Source organism: Etheostoma spectabile, chromosome 5 (genome assembly GCF_008692095.1).
Source record: "Etheostoma spectabile isolate EspeVRDwgs_2016 chromosome 5, UIUC_Espe_1.0, whole genome shotgun sequence".
Taxonomy (NCBI): domain Eukaryota; kingdom Metazoa; phylum Chordata; class Actinopteri; order Perciformes; family Percidae; genus Etheostoma; species Etheostoma spectabile.
Genome location: NC_045737.1, coordinates 19,505,052 through 19,524,720, shown reverse-complemented (window position 1 = coordinate 19,524,720; position 19,669 = coordinate 19,505,052). Strand labels below are relative to the sequence as shown.

Sequence of the window (19,669 nt, the reverse complement as noted above, 5' to 3'; positions counted from 1 at the left end):
ACATAGTTTAGTTTAAACTCTTTCAGGCAATGTACAGTATGCAAACCAACTAAGACTGTGTGCCCATAATTAAAGAACTAAGATCATTTGAGTTGCTGAAATGTGCATGGATCTTGTGAGTCTAAGGACATACTAGTACATCTTTCATTATACCACTGCCACATGTACACAATCTTTGTCAGGGCTGCATATGACGTCCTCTTTCTAGTTTCTAGTATGGTGCTTTGAAAAATTATCTTGAAAGAATCAAATTAGTTTAGTGCATTTATTCCAGTATGTTTTGGACAAATTTAGAAAATTGTTGGGACTGTAAACCTTTTTAAACCATTTTATTATGAGAACAACATCATGGCAAGAGTTGCATTTGTTATTCAGTTGTTGTTGTTTACATGAGTAATATTCATAAATTAAAATAGTCAGACTCCAAGACACTTTATTTTATCATTACTTTAAATGTTACAGCACTATGCAAAATCAATCATTTTAGTTGACTACATCATTTTAAGTGTAAGACAATGTTAATAGTATGCTATGCTTGATATTGTATATGTTTATCTTTAAACTTACATTCCTCTGTGTCTGTACTTTTACAGTAAATCTTCAATACAAGTTTTAATTTTTTATCTAGTAGAAATCTTTTAATTATACACTACAAGTGATTTTTTTTAATCAGTCAGACAGTATGCTTTGGATACAGAGTATTTAGTATCAATCACAGCTTGTTTTGATGATGCTCACTGTGCATAGGCATGATTATGGGACAGAAAACTTTATACTAATTTTGCAATAAATCCTGTGGTTGGAAAAATAACAAATAATTTGCAGTTCAGTGGATTCACCTCAATTCAACTAATTTGAGTTAGTACCGTAAACTGTATACAACCTTCGACCTTCATCGTGTATAAAATTGCTAGCCTGGTTGACCTTTTCAGTTGTAACTGAGAGTGGACTTGCAGAGCAAATCTCAAATTTGCCTGAAGTTCGTCTCCCGGGCAATAAAATGGCAGGAGGCAAAAAGAAACAGAAAGGACCGTTTATGAAAGCAATAGCACACTCTAGTGTGGTGACATATATCATTACAGATCACAGCAACACAGAACTTCCTGTTCAAGGTAGTCTCCTTCTATTTCCTACTGTAATATAGCCTATTGTCGCTCTTGTTTTGGCACGCATTGGCAACCATGTTGGACTAGTAGCCTACAGTAATGTTTAGAAAATGTGTTGGTGTAGGTAACGCGAGCCGGATGTCTTTAACACTTCCTGGACTGTCTGTAAGCTGCAGACATGAAAATACGTTCTGAAAAAAACATATTATGTCGAATTTACAGTTCTGGTACCACAGCTTGCAGGTCACTAAATGACCATAAAAACCCTTCATTAACTGTCTATACATAAAACTGATATATATATTTACTGTGGTTTCTCCCAGCATGCAACTCTTCCTTCAAATGTTTCACTTTCACTCTTGAATTATTTGTGGTAATTGTACGGCGCGCGACGACACGGTAAGTTAACCATATTTTACAAGCTACATGCAAAGGTTTACTGTTGAGAATGGAAGGTCATAGACGATATAACGCCTCAATTTTGATTACATTTATTTACGATAGGGATTCGTGAATTCTGGCCATAAATGAATGGACATTCGTGTGAAATCGAAAGTGTTGCACTTCCACCTCGTGTGTTCGTTGTCATTATCTTATTCACTGTGCATTTGCGTGTCAGTAGTTTGATAAACTATGCAGCTATCACTGAGTGTTTAGAAAAGTGAGATACATATTCAAATGTGACACCTAAAATGTGATGCTAAGTCTTTCATGGACAATAAAGTCAGTGGTGGCTGTTCGCTGAGATAGCTGTATCCACAGTTCCTTAGAAAGTACGTTTTGTGATTCTAATAACATTTGAAAAGAAAATACACAATAAAGTCTTTTCTGAACATATTCATGCATTTGTATGATATTGGTATGATTACAGGTGGGAGGATTTCCTGCTTTCATTGTCACCATGTTACCGGTACCTGTCCTGCTGCTGTTGGTTGCCTTTCATCCCTCAACAGCAGCACAGCTGCCAGGCCATGCTCCGACCAAGGATGTCCCCATAGCCACCAACGGTCAGCCATTCCCCTGGGACCGCATGAGACTTCCTAAAACCATTTCCCTCTTCCACTATGATTTGACCATCCACCCCAACCTGACTACCCTCCACTTCACTGGCGTTGTTCGTATCCAGCTGGATGTGCACGAAGACACCAGCATCATTGTTCTCCATGCCAAGCAGATGCAGATATCCAATGTGTGGCTCCTTGCCCCTGAGGGTGTGAGGCCTCTACAGCTGTTGGAGTATCCCCGTTTCCATCAGCTCGCCCTGCTGTCAGACTCGATGCTGACCAAAGGTAGGAGGTATGAAGTTCAGCTGGGGTTCGCTGCCAACTTATCTGACAGCTTTCACGGTTTCTACAAGAGCAGCTACCTCACCAGCAGTGGGGAAGTCCGGTAAGAGTGCAAGTACTTATTTGTTTGTTTTTTAAAGGAGGTTGTATGTAGCATTTTAGCATCACTGAATTAATTGCACTTCATTTGGGATTTATATGTCCAAGCATTAAAATAAGACCATAATATTGGCGGCATTTTCAAACTGCTTTTGATTGGATATCATGGGATATTGATGATGTGACGATGCTGTCTGTCCAGACAAATATGAGACTGGAACATTGCTACAGCATGTTGTGTTTAACAAAATCTAACTTTTATTTAACTTTTATTTATTGACATTATTAGGGTTATGGCATCCACGCAGTTTGAAGCCACCTTTGCTCGTGGAGCCTTCCCCTGTTTTGATGAGCCCGCCTTCAAAGCCAAGTTCACCATACGGATTATACGAGAGCCACGCCACATAACCATATCCAACATGCCCAAGGTACACTTGAACGTAGCAATATTAGTTTGTAAAGTTCAAGTGAGGAATTGTAAGAAGTGGTAGAAAAAATTGAGTTTGTCTTCAACCTTTAAAGTGCTTCCCCGTGCATACAAACTTGGAAAAAAAAACTATCCATGCTGTTTTGAGTGAGATACAGGTTTGTAAATGTCCTCTGCCTTCAGTCTCTGGGTGAGCTGTTCAAAATCTGCACGGCTTTTTACGTCACTAGCCGAGAGGAGGTGGCTAACCGTAACACATGCTAGTGCTAGCATGCTAGCTCATTCTCAATGGCAAAAGACTGTTATTACAACACTTATGAGGTCATAAGGGGCAAAGTTACCTCCCCTTTCTCTGCTTTGCCCGCCCAGAGAATTTGGCCCACCCCTGCGAGAGAGACATCATGGCTTTCAAACGAGCAAAGTGGCAGTTGATCAAGGCCACACCCCCAGCCTCCACCTTGCCCCCACTCTCCCTCTGCTCTCCTCCTCAAAAGCTACAGACACAGAAATGGCAGGTCCTAAGTCATGATCATTGTGGGACTGGCCCTAGTGGCTGTATTTCTGCACCAAGGCTGAATTTTGGGAAAGAGACACCAGATATGGTATTGGGGAACAACTAAGGCCTATTTAAAAGCCTCCAAAGTGCACCACGTTATGGGACCTTTAATAATTAAACGAACTAGACAGTCAAGAGCCATTCAAAATTTGTCAAAAGTTACTTCAGTCAGGAATACTCTTTAGATTTAACCATTTATTGAAACAAATGTAAATATAGTTATGCTTGGTGCTGATGGCTCGGCTCTCTATAATTCTACCTGGACCATCCAAGCACCATGCTAAGCTGAAACAGGGAGCCCCATGCAGAAACCGCCCTGGGCAAAAAAGAGTGAGCCAAAAGTAAGACATTGAAAACCATTTTAAACGTTGAGTCATGTAGAGGACTCTGAACTAGGAAGGTGGAAGCAAAACGTTGCTAGCAGCAGCAGTGAGTGAAGCAGCGTCAGAATAGCAGGGCTCAGTGAGGAGGAAATCCCATTTTAAAGGGCCGCCTTGATGTGAGAATGGCTGTGATTGGTGTGTGTCTGATAGGAATAAGTCAATTAGTATGACTTAAGTGTCTTGCATGAACTAACGCTAAGCTTAATTTTATTCACCATACACTGTTATTGACCTGTTGATCTCTCCTTTCTTTTCTCCATTTTTATACCTACACACTTATACCTACACACTGTTTCTCAGGTAAAAACAGTGGAGTTGCCAGGCGGTTTGCTTGAGGATCACTTTGACACCACTGTAAAAATGAGCACTTATCTGGTGGCCTACATTGTGTCTGACTTCCTGTCTGTGAGCAAGACCACCCGGCATGGTGTCCAGGTGAGGAGGACAACAGACGCCGGCCACGCCGTCGTTTAGATCTCTCACTCAGAAACTGCAAACATAAATATATTTGTAACCTTTTTTAATTTACAATATTTTGGAGAGACACGTTCAACAGTACATACAGTATACATTTTGAATGGCCATGTAACAGCCATGCATCCATTGATAAAACTTACCATGCTGTAACATTAATACTGAGGAGTTTGCTCTTTCCTGTGATTACCATCAGATTTCAGTCTATGCTGTACCTGAAAAGATCAACCAGACATCTTTTGCGTTGGATGCTGCCGTTGAGCTGTTGGACTTTTATGAGGACTATTTTGATATTCCTTACCCGCTTCCTAAACAGGGTCAGTGGCAATGCTTGTTATTACCATGTTATTAAACAATTCAAGTAGCAATATTTCCAGTTATGCAGTATTTACTTTAAGTAAATTAAGTTTGCTGTTCAAACTTTCAAAGAGCTGACTGAGGGAGTCAGAGCTTTATGTTGTAATGTTCCCATTTTTACTGGACTCAGTTTAAGAAAGGACTTGCCATAGAATCAGCATAAATAACCATCTGTCTGCCTCTGTAAACCATTGAAAAAAGTGTGTCAAAGTCACGATTTTTGTCTGTATGTGATCTCTCAATTGTCTGTGGAAATTGTGTGTTTTGCATGGTGAATGTCTGTCCTTTGTGCAGACATCCAGGATCCCATCTTATCTCATGTTCTACAGCTTGTTTTGAGGTCACTTTGACCAAACAACTTATTTACGTTAATTCAAAAGTGATCTTTGCCCTGAATAGATAAAACATGTGTCCACTCTTAAATGAACAGAGTTGTAGGAAAGTACACAATGTTTTTTTAAATCATTAAAAGATGTATGAATCATCTAAAAAAAAAAGTATTTGCGTTTAGAAGTAGTTTCAAAGCGTAATTGAAGTAACTAGTTGGACCTGCTGGTGACGTGACTGTACCATATGTAGTTGTATTTATATACTTGCAGACCTGGCTGCTATCCCTGACTTCCAGTCAGGGGCGATGGAGAACTGGGGTCTGACCACCTACAGAGAGACGGGCCTCCTCTTCGACCCTGACAAGTCCTCAGCTTCAGACAAACTGGGCATCACCAAAGTCATCGCCCATGAGCTCGCCCACCAGGTAGCTGGCCAGCAACTTTTTTTAAAAGATTGAAATAATTGGTGAAAATTTGCTTTTATGATTTATTTTATTTATTTTTAGGAAAGGATTGAAGTTGGAAGCCACTGTCTCGTGCCATAAGCTGAGACTAAATGTCAGCATGTGCAGTAGTAGTAGTAGTAGTAGTAGTAGTAGTAGTAATAGTAGTAGTAGTAGTATAGATCTGAACTTCTGAAGATGCATTTGTATGCTAAATACTATTCTTGTACATAAATCTTTACTTCTTCCTGTCCAGTGGTTTGGGAACCTGGTGACGATGGAGTGGTGGAATGACCTGTGGCTCAATGAGGGTTTCGCCAAGTTCATGGAGTTTATTTCTCTCGACATCACCTACCCAGAGCTGCAAGTGGTGAGAGCCGAGTCCTGCGGCCTGACATGTATCTACTTAGAGAACATGTGAATTAGCGGTCGCCGGTCAGAGAATACACATCCATCTCATCTTCTAATTTACCTGTCTGCCAAACAGTAAATCTTCTTTTATTTATACTCGCTACTTTTTGTCTGTCCAAGTTAAACTCAGAAAATGAATGGTACAGTTTATTATAATAGTGCAGTACTGCACATTAGCTGATTAACTCTTATTAATCAGCTTTTTTATTAGATATGACTACAATATTTGTGGATTGTTTTTGCTAAGTCTAACCTAAATGTATTTTTCTCAATCGCTTATCTCCTCCTTCCACTCTCACATTTCCTCCTTCCTCTCTCTTTCTCCCAGGACGACTTCTTCTTGGGGAAATGTTTTGAGGCCATGGAGGTAGACTCCCTCAGCTCCTCTCACCCCGTCTCCACACCTGTGGAAAACCCCACGCAAATCCAGGAGATGTTCGACGACGTTTCATATGACAAGGTCAGCCTCTTTCTGTCAGAGGACCAACCATGTGGTGTCAGTGCACTTGTACTGTATAGTGGAACTGTGCAAACGATTATCTGAGCATAAATCAAAGAACAGAAAGTATTTGCATTCCTTTTTTTTCTTCTTTTAAAGGGAGCATGTATTCTGAATATGCTGAGGGATTTCCTGACTCCTGAAGCCTTTGAGATTGGCATCATCCGCTACCTCAAGCGCTACAGCTACCAAAACACTGTCAACAGCCACCTGTGGGAGAGCCTAACTAATGTGAGTAAAGTGGCTAAGGGATACATCACAATGTTTGAAGTAACATTAACATTAGAACTTAAAACAAGTGTTGTTATTGTTCGCCATATAAAAGTTTTTTGGAGCGAATGACACATCATATGGGACCCAGTGTGTTTGGGATTTAAGGTTAAATGTGTCCATGTTGGCACGGTTATGATTCTCTGCTAACTTTTTGTGCGTCTCCCTACCAGATCTGCAGCTCAGATGATCTCGACGAAGGCCGAATGAAACATAAAGAATTCTGCTTCAAGCGAGACCTCCAGTCTGGAGCCTCTGTAAGTGTTCAGGCTTTGTAGCAACCAGGTTCAACAAAGCACTTGACTGAGCAAACACACTCCAGTGAATATAATAACATTAAAGTCAGCCAGTTTATTATTCTTTTTTTAATTAAATTGATGAAAAAGAGTGGAATTAAATTTTACGGTTCCCAGCAGAAAGTTTTTGTTGTTGTTGTTGCTGTTTTTAATTTTACATACATGATACTTTGCTGCTAACAACTCAAATTTTGTAATTCTTTTTTTAAGATTATTTTTAGGCATTTTTAGGCCTTTATTGACAGCTGAAGAAATAAAAGGAGAGAGAGAGAGGGGGAATGGCATGCAGCAAAGGTCTGCAGGTCAGAGTCAAACCTGGGCAACTGAGCTATCTGGGCGCCCTTCTCAAATATTTCTATAGTACTCATGTAGCTGTGCCCCAAATCTGTCACTATTTATGAAGTTAAGTAATTTATTGTGCATCTACATGTGTGATGTGTGTGTGTGTGTGTGTGTTTGTGTGTGCATACGCAGAAATGGTACTCCGGTGATGAGCTGGATGTGAGGGCCATCATGGATACTTGGACGCTGCAGGAGGGCTTCCCACTGGTCACTGTGGAGGTCAGAGGTCGGGAGGTCAGGCTCAGTCAAGAGCGTTACCTGAAGACAGATGACTACTCCCTCACTGAAGGGTACCATGTCAAATGAATCCAGATTATTCAAGATTAACAGAGTAATGGCAGATAATGCGAGTGTGCATCATCAGTTACACTTTAAAGCCACGGTGTAATTCTCTATACAACCACCAGATAACAAAGGAAGGAATTTCTAAATACTGCGCAAACTGTGCAAAAATATTAGCCTAGATGCCAGTCAAACTTAGCCCCGCCCACAACATTTGAGGTTGGGAAGATCGGTCCGGAATTGATCCATTGTGGAGCAACTATTCTCAAACCAGGGCTGTTCGGACCAATCAAATTGTCAGCTCGGGCTTTATACAATGATCAAAGAGCTCTTCGGTTGAATTTGTTTACAACAAAGATGACAGCCGAGAATTGAGATGTGTAGATTTGTTTATTGTGTCTGTTATAGAAGATGTCAACAGCGCTATAATTTTAAAAGAGTAACAGAGTACCACAATCAAGACATTTGTTGATCAGAAAGATGTTTTTGCAGTATTTCCTACGGGAGTCAGCAAAACTTCAATATGCATACATACACGTTGCTCTGATTGGTTGTAGGTCAATACAATTGAGTGCAGAGGCATTTTCTTTACTAGTTCGGCTGAAACACCCCATAATCACAGCCCAATGGAGCAGAATCAGACTCATATTCTGAATACAATCTGAGTATGACGACGCTAGGCTACAAAAATATATATATTTATTGCCAAAGTGCTACATCATTGGTTGCAACTTCTGTCTACTAAAAAAGCAAAACTGCTGTTTTCTAAACGGCTCCTTTTTGGGGTGGAAAAGTGCAACTGCATTCAGTGAATTGAAGTGTTTCAACTTCACTTGCTATAGTTTCAGTAATTGTTACATTGTTTTCATTATTTGTATTTTTTTAAATGATCATTGTGCGTTGTTAGGTTCCTGTGGCAGATCCCACTGACCTACATGACTAGCGCCTCCAACACCATCCACCGCTTCCTGCTTAAGACAAAGACCGGTGAGTGTGTTGCTCAGTGTGATGAGGTGTTTTTTTATATTGCAATATTTCTTATCATTTATCAACATATTGTTCTACAATTCCTCTTCACTGCCAAGCTTGTCTTTACTCCTCCTCCATGCAGATGTCCTGTACCTGCCGGAGGAGGTGGACTGGGTGAAGTTCAATGTGGACATGAGCGGCTACTACATGGTCCACTACGCAGGCGAGGGGTGGAACTCTATTACCAAACTGCTGCAACACAATCACACAGCCCTGAGTAGCAACGACCGCGCCAGCCTCATCCACAACGTCTTCCAGCTGGTCAGGTCTGTTTAAAGATCTGAAAATAGCAGTTGATTCTGCTGTTTATCCTGCATTGCATTGGGGGGGGGGATCAATAAAGCATAGTATCCTGATATTTTCTGTTGCAATTATGTATTGATGCACAGATGCATCAACCATTATTATACATATTTGTTGGTCAGTTTGTCTGCTTGACAATCCTATTGTGCAGCACTATTGTGCAGCACTAATACTAAATTGCAATTTATCACACAATATTGCAATATGTTTAAAATCGCAATAATATTGTATTGTGACATAAGTATCGTGATGCCATCCTATGGTTAGGCCTCTGGTAATTCCCACCCCTACTTTGCATAAAATAAATAGCATTCAAAACAGAGAAATGAGATTCAGCCTTTCTAAAGGAATCTGATTGACAATTACCAGAAATAAAAGAAGCCTAATACTAACTTTGTGGAAGAAAGGGGATCCTTTCTTGCTCAGGGTGGTTTGCGTTTTTGAATATTTAAAATACCCTACAATTAAATGTTGGCCAAAATGGACAAAAATGCGGCATGGTGTTGATTTGAAGTCTGTCATGTGTGTTACAGTACAGATAAGGTGAGGCTGGACACGGCTCTGGAGCTGTCTCTGTACCTGTCTAGAGAGACTGAGATCATGGCTGTGACTCAGGGCTTTGGAGAACTCGTACCTCTCTACAAACTGATGGAGAAGAGAGACATGGCTGCTCTGGAGAACCAGATGAAGGTTAGTGAAGGCAGCATTCATCTTAAAAGTTGAAACTGCTTGAACTCTTGGGTGTGTGTTGTCAAACTGCTTAAAATGGTTTTTGGGACATTTAAACTTGTTTGTGAATGTGATAATTCCAAAATGTCTATTTAAACACCCAAGTTGGTGCAAGGTAGTATGAGCTTTTGCTACCACATTTTTTTTCACTACTGCTACATGTGGTCCAGTGAGATATTGTGAAAATATTGGCAGGAGTGTGCATGTGTGTCCAAAAAAAAGCGGGACCCCCAAAAAAATAGTGCCATTCAAGGTCAAATACTCCACAAGGAACCTTTAAAACTAAAAGCACTTCTGTGTAGCACATATACACTGAGTAATGGTTCCTTGCATACAGTAAGTACTAAAAAAACCTGAAGAACAATGGACTGTGCACATGTTGTATAAGCGAGTGCTCCTTGTGACTTCTGGCAGTTCAAACAAAGTATTGCTCTCATGCATAGAACCAGAATATTACACAAGTTCAGGAAGCATATAGTGTAAGCCTTGGTTATTTCATGTTTAAGGATAGATTTAGGACTGAAACTGACAATAAACATTTATTTGATTAACTCATTGAGTTTTTTGGGTGTTTTTCACAAGTTAACAGAGTCTAAAGCCATGTCAACCTATTTGTTTGTTCTAACAAACATTTAAACAAAATGTCATAATTGAATAACCCATATTTAAAATAGACGGATTAAAAATACCTTTTTATACTGACTGCATGTGTTTCTCAGGACTACATTGTGGATCTGTTCCGGGGGCTGATTGATCGGCAGGAGTGGACTGACTCTGGATCAGTGTCTGAGCGAATGCTGAGGAGCTATCTGCTGCTGTTTGGATGCGTCAGGAACTATGCTCCCTGTGTGACCAAAGCCACCCAGCTCTTTAACAGCTGGAGGGACTCTGATGGCACCATGAGGTCAGTGGTCGAAAAATGGCACACCAACATTTTCCTTTACATAGCCGTTTGCCATTCTTTCTAGAAAATATTCAGAGCTGAGTTTTCAGTATTCATAACCACTTTAAAAAAAAAAAAAAGTTTTCAGATAGTTGATACTGAACTGAGCGCCTTCTCTGTTTTAAGCCTTCCTGTTGACATCACCATGGCTGTGTTTGTGATTGGAGCTCGAACACCCGAAGGGTGGGACTTCCTGTTTGAGAAGTACCGCCGTTCGATGCAAATGTCTGTAAAGAGCCGCATGAAGACTGCAATGGCCGTCAGCCCACTACAGGACAAGCTACAGTGGTGTGTACATTACAGCACAGCAGCGCAAGAATTTAGTTTCTCTTTATTTTTATACTCTCCAACTACTACCAAAACTTCTATATCTTTCTGCTTGCCATTATTTTTTCTAAATCTTTCTGTCTGCAGGATGATGGAGCAGAGCCTCCACGGTGAGGTAATGAAGACTCAGGACCTTCCAGATGTAATCGTCTCTGTCAGCAAGAACCCCCGTGGCTACAAACTGGCCTGGGACTTCTTACGAGCCAACTGGCACACCTTGATCAAGAAGTCAGTCCATCATGCATATATTTCTCTTTCATTTTTCCCAAAGCTTTGCAATTTTGTTTAATCCAAGAATTTTTAATGTTAGCAAAATACTTCTTAAATCAAGATTGACTTAAAGCTGCAGTTTAAAATATCTTTGTGTCAGACACGTCCTGTAGATATTTAAAGTACATCATAATTTCAGTATTTAAGCCAACAGTGACAATGACATAGCTTAATTTCTTTTTTTTCAACTCCATATGTTGGCTTTTGTTAGTCCTGTAGTGTAAATCTGTAGAACCTTAGCATGCTTGTGTTTTACCATGAAGAGTTGTGTATTGTGAACTTTGTCTCTGTTTGCTTTGTAGATTTGACTTGGGCTCTAGCACCATATCATACTTGGTGACTGGGGTGACCAACCAGTATTCTACCAGGGAGATGTTAGATGAGGTAAGGAAGGCTGTGTCAATACTTTTGGGATTCCATTTGTCCCATTTGTTTTCCTTTTGTCCAATCCTTACTTTTTTTGCTGTAATTGTGTTATTAACTTAAGAAGAAATAAAAAGAAAAAACTCTTATGAAATGCTCATTCAAATGAGAAAAATAATTATTACCAATGAACAAGTTTATAAACCAGATTGTTGCGCACTGGTTGTAAAATACAACTGTTTTGTATTTTACATTTTGACAATTTTCAACAGCTAAGGAACATTATACATAGATAAATACTAGTGCTGTCAGTTAAACGCGTTATTAACGGCGTTAACGCAAACCCATTTTAACGGTATTAGTTCTTTTTGGCCTAGCAAACTTTGTTGTTTTTTCACATGCTGTTGCAACTACTAGTAATGTTGAAATGAAAAACTACGACACCACACTGGATGTAACTAGACCCGAAACAAAACAACAGGCACGCCGCACACACTTGTTTGGGCGTGCGAGCCGGCCAAAGAGTAGTAACGTTACGTTTTGAGGGGATGGTGAGCGCAAGATGTCAAAATGGATGCTAATAAGATTCTGAATGGAAAGTTTACTTTTTAAAAGTTGCCAAATGGTTCCATTGACAAGACCAAAGTGATCTGTGTGTTTTGTTGTACCACTTGATGGCCAAGCACACAGCTGATGCAAATTCTCCGCCCCCTCGTCAAAGTATTTTTATTTATTATTATTTACTCCAAGTGAGAATATTATGTGTGAAATTGAACAATGCAGTAGGCTATATGCCAATGTTGTTTTCAATAACAAAAACATTTTCACAAAGCAAGCCAATCCACTTTTCCATGTTGAGAGCATTAAAATGAGAAAAAATAATGGTACAAAAAGAAATCAAATGACATTTAGAATAGATCAAAAATGTGCGATTAACTGCGAGTTAACTATGACATTAATCGCAATTAAATAGTTTAATCGTTTGACAGCACTAATAAATACAGTTTGTTTATCTGGATTTGTCACTTTTCACAATTTTAGAATCTAAATTTTGCTTACAGTCTGACTACAACAACGTGGCTGCTTTGGGTTTTAGGCTTGTTTATTAGATACATGCAGATTATTCAAGGTCATGTAAAATGTGGGATATGTTTTTAAGTCTTCCTACTCTGTCCTAGGTGAGAAGCTTCTTCGGCTCACTGACTGAGGAATCGGGCTCGGAGATGAGATGTATCCGGCAGACCTACGAGACCATCGAGGAAAACGTCCGCTGGATGGACACCAACCTTCCGCTCTTGCAGACCTGGCTCGACAAACGCAGACACAGAGCTGTGCATGAAGATTTGTAGCTCCAGAGGAAACAAAAACGTTTGCAATGTACAATCATGTTGCTAAAGGCGGCCTCTAGCTCACCCAGTAAGAGCGTTTGCCCCATGTTGGCTGAGTCCTGCAACGGCGCGGGTTTGAATCCGACCTGCGGCCCTTTGCTGTGTGTCACCCCCCCCCCCCATCTCTCTCCCCTTTTCATGTCTAGTTTCATGTTGTGTCGAGCCTTCTTAGTGTTTTAAAAATAGTGATTTTGATGCTATCATGGAAGTGCCCCTAGCACTCAAATTCAAAAGGCCATTGGACCAAAAATGAAAATACAGTCAATCTTAAAAGTGGCGCTTCCGTCCTAATTATACTTTTAAACAAAAGTTTGACTCTGGTGTATTTACATTTTGGCGAGAGTTACGCGTTAAGAACCCTCATATGGTATTTAAGATTTAAGTAAATAACATTTAAGGAGTTAACTCTGTAAGAAGCACAATGAAAGCTCTCTGCAGGAGTCATGACACGAACATTTGTGCTCAGAGCTGTCTGTGTGTATTTGTATGTTTGTTGGTGTGTGTGTTTTTTTGTGAAGTAGGGGTGGTTGAGTTTTTTGAGAATTTGTGTGAAATCTCTGTTTTTGTGAAGTTCATTTTTTATTCGTGCTGCATTACCGTGGAAGAAGGCTACAACATACTGTACAGTGTACAAATAGTAAATGTGGCACTAAAGAATGTACTGCACATTAGATATTTAATAAATATTTAATGCCTACATCTGAATGAAATTCTGAAACAATTGTTTGTAACAAAAGTTACCATAATGCACTTGCTAGAATATTTTTGCTCATTTTAAGGGTTGTTGAACCTTAATTGACTTAAGTTAATAACTTCAGGTCACACTTCTGTGAGATCAGATCAGATACAGTTTAATGAGTTGCCATTACTGGGAACATGAATATGATTTTTTAACTTTAATTATTAAAATTCTCATATAGATGACAAAATAAAGTTTATGATTAGTAATGTGTTGCTAAGTGTATGTCTTACTTTAATGCAACTGTAAAATCTTCTGTAGGACAGGATTCATAGCAATTCAATTTTGGAAGGACAATATGTGGTCACTTAAATATTGGACCAATAAAGTTACTTTGACTTAATTTCAATTTGTATTTCTATGATTGTATTCTATTATTTTATCTTATTATAATTGGTGATCCCTGCATGTTGGGAGTTATGTGGATGTTACCTTTGTACCTTTTCACTCCTCTGATCAGCATGTCATACACTTTACCAGCAGTAAAGAGTAGGTTTCCACATTTGTGGAGTTGTTTTACCATCCTTTGGTTTACCTGTTTCCATTCAGTCACACAAACACGCTTTTGTCTTCAAAATGAAACACCAATTTGTAATGCTTTTACATCCCTTTATTTGTCAAGGGGAGTAGGTTACTATTTGACATGTGACATTTGCGTGAGTCTGTGAAAATAACCCCTGATGATGTCATAGGGATGTCATCAGGGCTCATCTCGGCTTGGGTTTAAATACTACACATGTATAACAGAAAGTCTGCATGACAAACAGGTGGAGTTTGTAAGCCATGGGTGTTGAGTTGCATTATTGTAAATGTAGGATGCACACTGGGGGCAAAAACTCTGGATATGTCAGTTCTGACAATATTATTTCATCGCAGTCTTTTGCAAATGTCCCAACTTAATGGAAGGGAGGAACTGAGAAGTTGTTGATGTTCAAATTCTTTGGCTAAATCCTGGATCTTCCCAATCGTACCTACAGCACCTTTAAATGAAAGAAAACACTCAAATTCAGTCAAAGAAAATCACGTAGTCTCACACGTACACCATGTTCCACTTCTGCCTCCTTCTGTGGTTTTAAGAGGAATAGGTTTATTTGATGAAGCACCTTTTACAGACAAAGTCGCAAAGTGCTTCACATGATGAACATTTGTTAAAATACAGTCCAGTAAATTAGCAAGCAAAAATAAAAATAAATACCAATGAAAAAAACATGAATACCAAGGAAAAATACAACAGGTCAAAGTGCTTTGGTAGCTGTCTGAGATAAAAGATGGAAAAGGGGTTTTACCTGTTGCTTTGACTCTGGGGGACCACTATTGACTCTTTGCTCATGTAAACACAGAATAACATCAAGATATAGGTGTGCTTTCTTTGGGAAACAGAAGTAAAGTCTCTCTTCTCTCTCATGCAGATCATTTTTTTATTCTTTCTGGTTAATCTTTATAGAAGTGTTCTGCTCTTCCTCCAGTAGTTTTAATCTAGTCATTCAACTCGGGTTAACCCTTTCAAACCCAAAGTCAATCCTGGTTAAGCCCCAGGTGCCAAAGGGTTATAATTTACTTTGTCTCTCACCTGAGGCTTTGGTAGCTGTGGTAGCTGTTACTTTAAATCTTCTTATGCTGCCATAAATTCTACTGGTGGACTTTTAGCACAAACTAATAAAACACATAGTCCAACTGATAAAACATGCATACATTTATATATGTGAGCATAGATTCGTTCAACTGTGCGCACAAACGCACACACGCACGCACACACACTGCACCCTCATCGACGCACCCACTATAGAAACGGCACTCTGCTCCAGTGAGTTTACCCTCCCAGTCGTACACCTGAGGGGAGCCGTCTCTGGACTGAAGGTAAGAGCCTGAAGTTTCTGTTTTTTGCTTCCATTTTTCTTCTTGACTACTAAAGCTGATAAAATTTAACCTCATTAGGAAGTATCTCAAAGCAGGAGTCGGTTATTTGTTCAGTCAGTATTTACAGACTTTGCCCCTTTTCACTGATCATGTGTTGGGAATTTTGACCTCACCTTGCTTTGGTTTAATAATCTATTCAGCATATAAAACATGGCAATGTCAGACCACCTCTAAATATGTAGAGTTTGTTCCCCTGTGTGTACAGATTCAACATCATGTTGAGGACTTGCTCTACACTACGAGAATTCAGGTGGCAAAAGGAGAAAGTTCAGTCAATTTTGATCAACATTTGTCGTCTTCTTTGTTTAGCTGATGTTACCATGCATCTCACAACCTGTGATAAACTTAGACAACACAGCCACAAGGTTCCTTGACAGGAAGACAGGAAATTAAGCAACTGTGTTTTTACAACTTGTTAACAGTGACTTGGTTGCACTGTAGGTTAGCGGTACCTGAGGCAGAGGACACATAGTAATAACTGTTTCTGGAACACTTTTTGGGGTGTTAATCTGAAGCTTAGCAAACCTCTATTCGATATATATGACATGAGCAGTGATATACTTTCAAGGGTGGTGACAGCATGAGGGGACTGTATGCCACTGATTGCTCGACCTGTGTGTAATGTGTCATTTTTTTGCTGTCCTTTGAAAACAAAAGCTCTTCAAAACATCAACGTTTCATGAACTAAGAACATCCCTGTTTTCAGCTTGTGATAATGCATTTTAAATGGTTTATCAAGGGACAGGAGAATATTTTTCAAACCACTTTATCTGAAAACAAAATAATAAAGGTAGAGATAATGTCTTGCTGTTTAATTTGTAAAGTACACATACATTTTTGTAGGCATTTAAGGCCTCTGTTTATATAGGAAAGCTGAAGACATGAAAGGGGAATGACATGCAGCAAAGGGCCACAGGGTGGAGTCGAACCGGCAGCCGCTGCACACATATGGGCACCTGCTCTACCAGGAGAGCTAATGAGGCACCCAAAAATTTGAAATAAGTTTAAAGCTAAATCCAATTCAGACCACATCTTATACTTTGATACCAATGACTCTGATCTCCTAGTACACTATACTATTCCTGTTGATCACCTGACAAGCACATTGTAATCATAAAATCTTTGCATGATGCGTAACACCAACCAGTGTGAGTAGGCTAAATGACTGAAAACCTTGTGAGGTTATGACAGGACAAACTTTCAGTGAGAGATGTACTCTCACTAGTCCAGTATAATGTGGTAAGGTTGAAGGATGTATAATTTAGAAAATGTGTAATTGTTAACAAAATCAAAATGTTTGCCTGTTTCCCCTTCAGGTCCGCACTGTTTTTCTGACTCCACTTCCATTTTGGTCCATCAGGAGTTTATCCACAGAGCTTTGAGAATGCCAAGTGATTATATTCCCATTCTAGAGTAAGGCACATTTCTTTTGTCTGTAAATTTCTGTGGTGATTAATTCAACCTGTTTTTGTTGACATTGGCTTTACTTCCTCATTGGGTGGACCCAGAGATTGACTGAGATTGTTAACAATTTAAAAATCTACCAGTTCTTCAAACAATTTTTTTGAATCTCATCAAAACAAAAAAGTATTTAAAGTCTCTTCTCTTCTCTTTACCACAAACCGAGCACAATTGCTAAAGGTGGCAAAATGTGAAAATGACCATGAAGGCTTTTTAAAAAAAATATGTAAAGACATATTTCATGTTTAATATGTTACATGAGCAATGCACTACAAATATAAAAAAAATCCCAAAAGTCCCAAGTCTGAAATGTCATCATGTTTTACAGCCAAAAATTCCCGTTGACACTTTCTTCGTTGCCTTATCTCTTCCCTCTCTCCATCTTACTATTTTGCACCCTTCTCCATCTTCCTCATCCTCCTCATCCTCCTCATCCTCCTCTCCCCTATCTCCACCTCCTCTTTCAGGATCTTCCTGGGCATTATGGGCTTCGGCCTCTCTATCATGTTCTGCACAACATTCTGCAGGGCGTGCTTTCGCTTTAGAGAGGACCAGATAGAGAGGGAGGTGTGGCGACGCACTGACCAGGAGGCGCGCCCTCCCCCCATATTTTTCATCCCTTTCCATGGAAGTTTGTCACGCCAGGACAGCGAAGACCACCCCAGGGTGCCTCGATACAGCCAGGAGCTTACCACACTGCCCCAATATAGCAATACTGTCTACTGTGGGCCACCACCTTCCTATAATGAGGTGAAGAAATTACTAGTCAGAATCCTCAAATATAATGCAATAATAATTCAAAACAATTCAATTCAACTTTATTGTCATTGACACAATGTGCAGGCAAATTATGCAAGGAAATGTAGGGAAAGTTGAGCACTGCGTCAGGAGGCATACGAGCCGTTGCGCTCAGCGCACCGCCATTTTGAAAACCATAATGTCAACCATAATGTGTAGGCTATTTCTGGGTATTTAGATTTTGACCTTGTGTTTCTTCCTTTGTATTTCAGCTGGAATTGAAGCCTGAGGATCTTCCACCCGCGTACACAGAGTTTAATGTTCCTGTTTATCCTCAACCTCACACAGACACGGTTCATCCACACATGCAGCAATAAGCCAGCAATAAGCCAGGACCATCACACTGCCTGTGTGGAAGTTATGGACACTCTTGATCATTGAATTGCTTCATGGACTTGAGTGAACTGGCACTGTTGTTTATAATGTTTCAAAGATTATTTTTATTTCATTATCAAGCTTGTTCATTGCATTGTGGTAATGAATGCGATGATGACACAGAGGGGATTAAAGCCGCAGAAATGGCACCAGGTTTAAAGCTTCAACACCGTGAGTATACAGCACATTCTCTGAGCCACTAAAACACTAAGAAATAGAAATATATTTTATTTGGGTCTATATGGGGATTGTTAAAGTGGGATACATGCGCACCATTTTCCTACCTTATGTAATCTCCAACAAAGAGGTTTTTCTTTTGGTTTGTTTGCATGTCTGTCTGATGTTTCATTAGTAAAAATCACATTAAAGGTAAGCCTATTAATTAAATTAATGTGAATATTAAATGTGAAGGTAAATCCAATGGTGCCACTATGTGGCCATTTATAAAGCACTTTTTCGTGGCTTGCGCCTCCTAAATCATGAGGAGTGGGTGCAGAATTGTCATTTTCTCACCACTTGTTTTTACCACTTTATCTATTGTGTTTAATATAATGTACATACAGTTAGAAGATACACAGTTATGGAGTAGACAATTTACAGTAACAGTATATAGTAGCTGGTCTACAAACAGATCCCTGAATAGAATGACAACACATTTGTGTCACTCCAAACATATGTCTGTAGTATAGTTTAAATTAGAGGCTGAATATAGAAATCTACGTTTATGTCATATTTTTAGTTTTGTACCATATTTCTATGTATACAAGTTCATAGTGATGATATCATATGTGCATAACATTTATGTTTTTCAACAAATAATAAATACTGCACTGTAACTGAACTACATGTTGTAAATTAAAATGACATTTTTGTCATTTATCTTCAGTCATGCAGATTTCACTATTGCGCTAAAGTAAATGACTTTGCTACACATGTTAGCCAGGTACTTCTCCAACCAGTGAAGTTTAGTCAACCCTGGATTCTCAAGATTCTAACATCTAGTATGTGCATTTCTTTTGTCTTCATTATGCTTCACAATTTTCTTTAACTTTTAAAACGGCTAAACATAACAGGCCTTCTAGTCGGTGGAGTTTCATAAATCAGAGACATACTGAACAGACCATTTTTGAACTTAAGTTACTGTTGCATTCAAAGACATCCTCAATCCCACCAAAATGGTAGACATATTTTATTTTTTTGTAAACACACAATTGGTGTAAATTCTGATTTCATTTAGTTTTTAAAGTTATGGCTAAATATTGATAAGCATCTCATTCTGGAAACATGTTCATCACTTCTCACATACTCATATCTTTTTCTCTAACAGAGCCAAAGTACTGCAGTGGTTCAGTAAAAGCCGGATCACTAATGACAGGCAGGTGTCTACAATTAATAACACTAGTGTTAACGGGCTGACATACAGACACACATTCCCATGTCGGTCCCAGGCAATAACACATGATCTGT

At 39.3% G+C, this 19,669-nt stretch overlaps 1 protein-coding gene across 1 annotated transcript; it reads left to right on the top strand.

Moving 5' to 3' along the window:
- Positions 1-1,489: 1,489 nt before the first annotated feature.
- erap1b (endoplasmic reticulum aminopeptidase 1b) lies at positions 1,490-12,921 on the top strand. The gene is made up of 19 exons (XM_032515277.1): positions 1,490-1,505; positions 1,978-2,495; positions 2,781-2,919; positions 4,158-4,292; positions 4,528-4,648; positions 5,288-5,442; positions 5,717-5,830; positions 6,200-6,331; positions 6,470-6,601; positions 6,814-6,897; positions 7,411-7,568; positions 8,468-8,547; positions 8,672-8,855; positions 9,426-9,582; positions 10,341-10,525; positions 10,691-10,852; positions 10,979-11,119; positions 11,464-11,545; positions 12,703-12,921. The coding sequence occupies exons 2-19, from the start codon at positions 2,008-2,010 to the stop codon at positions 12,871-12,873; spliced, it is 2,820 nt and encodes a 939-aa protein (XP_032371168.1). The 5' UTR covers positions 1,490-1,505; positions 1,978-2,007; the 3' UTR covers positions 12,874-12,921.
- The last annotated feature ends 6,748 nt before the right edge of the window (positions 12,922-19,669 follow it).

What these genes read in the sequence shown, in the direction of transcription:
- erap1b (XM_032515277.1), top strand. Translation starts at nt 2,008, where the DNA reads ATGTTACCGGTACCTGTCCTGCTGCTGTTGGTTGCCTTTCATCCCTCA. An exon ending in CCTGCTTAAGACAAAGACCG is followed by an intron (nt 8,548 to 8,671) that starts GTGAGTGTGTTG and finishes TCCTCCATGCAG; the next exon opens with ATGTCCTGTACCTGCCGGAG. An exon ending in CTACAGGACAAGCTACAGTG is followed by an intron (nt 10,853 to 10,978) that starts GTGTGTACATTA and finishes TTCTGTCTGCAG; the next exon opens with GATGATGGAGCAGAGCCTCC.